This window comes from Neofelis nebulosa, chromosome 7, assembly GCF_028018385.1.
Source record: "Neofelis nebulosa isolate mNeoNeb1 chromosome 7, mNeoNeb1.pri, whole genome shotgun sequence".
In the NCBI taxonomy this organism is placed as follows: Eukaryota; Metazoa; Chordata; class Mammalia; order Carnivora; family Felidae; genus Neofelis; species Neofelis nebulosa.
The window spans coordinates 68,667,459-68,673,021 of NC_080788.1; the positions used below are offsets into that span (position 1 = coordinate 68,667,459).

The following is a 5,563-nucleotide window of genomic DNA, read 5'->3' on the forward strand; positions in this document are numbered from 1 at the left end:
GACTACTTAAGGGCGGATTAGAGGCGGCGGCCGCGGATTCCCGAGCCCGTCAGCCAGCTCCGCGCGCTGCGCCCAGGCCTCGCAGGAGGCAGCACAGTGGCGCCCGGTGCCTGCAGAAGTGCCTGGCGCGGGGGGGTGCTGCCCGGACCTTTCCCTGGCCCCCAACCCAGGGGGTGAGACCTCTCTCGGGCCGCCAAGAGCTCACGGACCTGCACGCTGCCACCCCCGCCCCGCCCCTCTCCCGGGCATCCGTGGGCTCCAGACCTGATCCCCGGACGGCGCGGGAGGTTAGTGCCCGCTCTCCCAACCGCGCCAGCTGCCCCATCAGTCGGGGTGCGCTACGATTTCTTTCCTCATTTCCCTCTTTTAAGTGCAATAAAAGGGAGAGGGGATTCCTGGATTTTTTTTTTTTTAATTTGTTTGCTTCCTTAATTGGGGGGCAAGCGCTCCCAGTCGGGAGGTGCGGCCCAGGGAGGGGCCAGGAGCGGGAACGTGCCCGGTGCTGCCCAGTCTTTGTCTGCTGCCTCCGGATGCACAGCGATGGGGGAATGGACCATCTTGGAGAGGCTGCTGGAAGCCGCGGTGCAGCAGCACTCCACTATGATCGGGAGGTAAGGGCGCCGAGCCGACTGTCAGCGGGCCCCGTCGGGCGACCCCCGGGAGTCCCTTCTCACGTCCAGACCGAGCCCCAACAGCCCCCAGCCCATCCACTGCCCCTTCCCATCGTCCTCGGCCCGTGTGCCTGTGCCCCTGGTAATTGTGCACCCGATGCTGATGCCCGGTGATGTCCCCTTCCCCCAGCCGCTCCTGATCAGCTCTCCATCCCTTCCCCCTGAAGCACCACTGGGGGGTTGACTCTTCTCCCATTAGAAAAAGAGTTGTTGGCTCAGTCGTGGTACCCCCACCACTCTCTGGAGTCAGAGCCAATCTCCATCCGGTTCCCTAAATAGAATCTACAAGGAAGGCAGGATTGTGTTTGGACAGAGAAGGGCAAATGGGGAGATGGATCTGCTCTTTGGAACAGATGTATCTTTTCCCAAGAAATACTTATCAACCTAAACTGATTTGGCTGTTAAAACTTACAGTATCAGACACCCACACTCCCAATTGATATTTTGTGTCATCATATGTATATATATACTCATATGTATATACACTATAAAAAGCCGTGTATATATGTGGATATACATTCATAGCTGTCTGTTTATATAAGACATTAAGTTCAGTATTTATACTGAGGGTAAATTAAATATCCACTTGAAATAATTACATGCACACTCTGTGTGTAGACTTTGAAACAGGTACTCTCTGTTCAGATATTCCATGTGTATTTGCCATATCCAGAGTGAAGGTGTGTTTTTTGCCTCTGTGCATTCCATGTAGCAGATGAAATCTATTTGTTGCAAATACACCGTGCCCAATACATGGATATATATATATATATATATATATATATATATATATATATATATATATATAATTTGAGATCCTTGTAATATGAAGTGTTTCCAGTCTACCAGCAACCAGCAGAAAGGGAAGAGCCAAAAAAGATTTCCTAGTTTCCCAGGTCAGAACCACCAGGGATGGACAGCTCTTCAGTCAAAGGACTGGCAAACACCAACCAGAGCAGGAAAAGGAGGAACAGGGGTTTCCTAAGTCAGTGACTCAACCCTTGAGAACCTCTCTCCCTCCCTCTTCCCCTGCTCAGGATCCTGTTGACTGTGGTGGTGATCTTCCGGATCCTCATTGTGGCCATTGTGGGGGAGACGGTGTACGATGATGAGCAGACCATGTTTGTGTGCAACACCCTGCAGCCCGGCTGTAACCAGGCCTGCTATGACCGCGCCTTCCCCATCTCCCACATTCGTTACTGGGTCTTCCAGATCATAATGGTGTGTACCCCGAGTCTCTGCTTCATCACCTACTCTGTGCACCAGTCTGCCAAACAGCGAGAACGCCGCTACTCTACTGTCTTCCTAACCCTGGACAGGGAGCCCCCTGAGTCCATGGGGGGTCCTGGAGGAACTGGGGGTGGAGGCAGTGGTGGTGGCAAACGAGATGATAAGAAGTTGCAAAATGCCATTGTCAATGGGGTGCTGCAGAACACAGAGAACACCAGCAAGGAGACAGAGCCAGATTGTTTAGAGGTTAAGGAGCTGACCCCACACCCATCAGGGCTGCGCACTGCTGCACGATCCAAGCTCCGAAGGCAGGAAGGCATCTCCCGCTTCTACATTATCCAAGTGGTGTTCAGAAACGCCCTGGAGATTGGGTTTCTGGTAGGCCAATACTTTCTCTATGGCTTCAGTGTCCCAGGGTTGTACGAGTGTGACCGCTACCCCTGCATCAAGGAGGTGGAATGTTATGTGTCCCGGCCTACTGAGAAGACTGTCTTTTTAGTGTTCATGTTTGCCGTGAGTGGCATCTGTGTTGTGCTCAACCTGGCTGAACTCAACCACCTGGGATGGCGCAAGATCAAGTTGGCCGTGCGAGGGGCCCAGGCCAAGAGGAAGTCAGTCTATGAGATCCGCAACAAGGACCTGCCCCGGGTCAGTGTTCCCAATTTTGGCAGGACTCAGTCCAGTGACTCTGCCTATGTGTGAAGGGGCAGCTTCACACATAGGGCCTGGGGAATGAAATCTGCCCCAAGGCAGATGACTACTCAGAGAGAGTGGCTGTATCTGCCCTCGCTTGCCATTGAGCTATAGGACAAGACTAGTTAAGAGAAGACCCTGCATCAATGGGAGAGGAGAGAAAGTAGAGCCATTACCACAGGTCACACCATTGGTTCCTACAGAGACCACTGCGCAGAGTGATGAGATGGATGAGTCGGACTTCTTTGGGCCTTTTCGTTGATGTCCCAGTCTGATCCTGCCAACAGTGTGCTTGCACAGCTACCAAGTAAGACTTAGCTCCACTGAGCTCAATATCCTGGTGAATGGCATTAACAAATACTTCATCGGTCCAAAATTTGTGACCTATCTCAACACGTCTCTTCATCCTGGGCTGCAGGACAAACATCCTTGAGGCATCTTTCGTGTACCTCCCCCATCAGCATGCTCCTCTCCTTCAACCCAGGATAGCATGCCAGCTTTTTTCTGAATCTAGCCTTACAGTAGACCTAATATGGTTTATCTGCAAGCTAGAGGGAATTATATGGGGTGCTTTTTGGAGATTGACCATGGCAGAGGTTCGCATTCAAGCCCCATCTGACAAGCCCTTAGTCATTATGAAAACCTTAGGAATGTCTCTGTATTTCCAATTTTCTAATTCAAACTGCACTGGTGCTGTTTATTAGGGGCAGGGTTTGGGTGGGAGGGAGGGAATTGCAATATGCAAGTATAACACTTCTGTGAGATGGTCGTTGCACTGTTAGGCATGTGGCTATGAGCTTTGGGATACTTCTGCCTTCCGGCTTGTGGACTTTGGCTAGCATTAAAAATATTTTGTTGTTGTTGTTGATATCAAGGGTGTCTACTTGAGCCACAGAATTTCTAACTGGTGTATTCCATTCATTTTCTTATACTTCATTTTGCCATGGTTTGAATTTACCTGTGTGCTCACACCAGAGACCTTAATCAGCCCATGTCAATCCCAATTTATTATTTTATCAGTTATTTTTGAAACACACACTTAATCACTAGCTTAAGAAACCTGGAAACACTATTGGCTAACATGTGTTTACGGATGTGTATTTGAGACGTATACCAAAGGTTCAAAAACCTGTTTCTTTGGACTGTGAATATGTTTCCTTCTCTTTGCTCTTATTTAAGTGCCATATTATACCTTTTACATCCACTGTGTATTTAGTTAAAGCACTGGCTGAGAATAATATTTGAATAATTGCTTTTATGAAGCCCCCAATTTCCTTTGCATTATCATTTATGATTTTTGATTTAGGTATGGACATGGTGTAACACACAACTGAGGATTTGTTTAAAATAAAGTTCTTGCCTTTTTTTTTTCGTAAATTAGGGAAGAATCTTTATTTTTCTATTTTGATTGGGGTTCTATTTATTTATATGTATGTTCGAAAGTGTTTTGTTTCATGTTCGAAAGAGCACAACATTGGGGGCAGGAACTGAAAAATGGATGACCAATAAAGTCCAATCAGCCGCTAACGGATGAGAAGAGGCTGGTACAGGGGCGCCTGGGTGGCGCAGTCGGTTAAGCGTCCGACTTCAGCCAGGTCACGATCTCACGGTCCGTGAGTTCGAGCCCCGCGTCAGGCTCTGGGCCGATGGCTCGGAGCCTGGAGCCTGTTTCCAATTCTGTGTCTCCCTCTCTCTCTGCCCCTCCCCCGTTCATGCTCTGTCTCTCTCTGTCCCAAAAATAAATAAAAAACGTTGAAAAAAAAAAATTAAAAAAAAAAAAAAAAAGAAGAGGCTGGTACATTTTGGAATGCTGAGAAGACTGTGATGAAGTATTCAAATAGTAGGATTTACTAACAACTTTCCATTTTAGCCCAAGATTTCTCTGCTTGTCTAAGGATATTTCTTGTAATAAAATGCCAACACTATATCATATTGGGTCAATTCCACGAGTTAAATATTTTTCCTTTCCGCCATACTTTTCTGCCATGGACCGTCACATCTAGCAGGTGTGCTGTGCTCCCCATCATCTCTTTAAGGCCTGATGTATAAAATGGTGCTAACCCAAGTTACCTGGGTCGCTCAGTCGGTTAAGTGTCAGACTCTTGATCTTAGCTCAGGTCTTGATCTCAGAGTTGTAAGTTAAAGCCCCACACTGGGCTCCATGCTAGGTATGGAGCCCACTTAAGAAATAATACAATGAGGGGCGCCTGGGTGGCGCAGTCGGTTAGGCGTCCGACTTCAGCCAGGTCACGATCTCGCGGTCCGTGAGTTCGAGCCCCGCGTCGGGCTCTGGGCTGATGGCTCAGAGCCTGGAGCCTGTTTCCGATTCTGTGTCTCCCTCTCTCTCTGCCCCTCCCCCGTTCATGCTCTGTCTCTGTCTGTCCCAAAAATAAATAAAAAACGTTGAAAAAAAAAAAAGAAATAATACAATGAAAAAATAAGAGAAATAAAAATAAAATGATGCTAACCCAATAGTCAAACAGAACCCTCCAGAGCACCACTGTCCAATACAACTTTGTGTAATGATGGAAATTTCTACTATCTATGTTGCTCGGTATGGGAACAACTGGCTACATGTGGCCATTGAGCTCTTAAAATGTGGGTAGTGCAACTGATGAACTGAATTTCTAGCTTTGTTTAATCTTAATTAATTTAAATAGCCATGTATGGTTAGTTGCTACTGTATTATACAGCACAGTTGTACACTGTCAATCAGTCGTTGCCTATTGGGGTCTTTCAAAGGAGACTGATCCTTTGCTTATAGTTCATAAGGTCTTACTTTTTCATCACACATTTCACTATTATTTTTGGCATTTTCTGTCTACATGTGGTCCATTCGCTCAGTAGGCTAATATTCTTCCTTCAGTTCTTTATTGCTATTCACCTGATTCCAGAAGCACTTGGTCTGAGCATTGTGAGGCAATGTGGCATTTCCTGGATGATTGTTTTTCAAATACAATTGTGCCACC

The 5,563-nt window shown here is 47.4% G+C and overlaps 1 protein-coding gene across 1 annotated transcript; it reads left to right on the plus strand.

Moving 5' to 3' along the window:
* The first annotated feature begins 1 nt into the window (after position 1).
* Positions 2-3,964, plus strand: GJD2 (gap junction protein delta 2). Its single transcript, XM_058738280.1, has 2 exons — positions 2-611; positions 1,709-3,964. Exons 1-2 carry the CDS (start codon positions 541-543, stop codon positions 2,601-2,603), a joined length of 966 nt encoding a protein of 321 aa, XP_058594263.1. The 5' UTR covers positions 2-540; the 3' UTR covers positions 2,604-3,964.
* The last annotated feature ends 1,599 nt before the right edge of the window (positions 3,965-5,563 follow it).

What these genes read in the sequence shown, in the direction of transcription:
- GJD2 (XM_058738280.1), top strand. Translation starts at nt 541, where the DNA reads ATGGGGGAATGGACCATCTTGGAGAGGCTGCTGGAAGCCGCGGTGCAG. An exon ending in CACTCCACTATGATCGGGAG is followed by an intron (nt 612 to 1,708) that starts GTAAGGGCGCCG and finishes TCCCCTGCTCAG; the next exon opens with GATCCTGTTGACTGTGGTGG.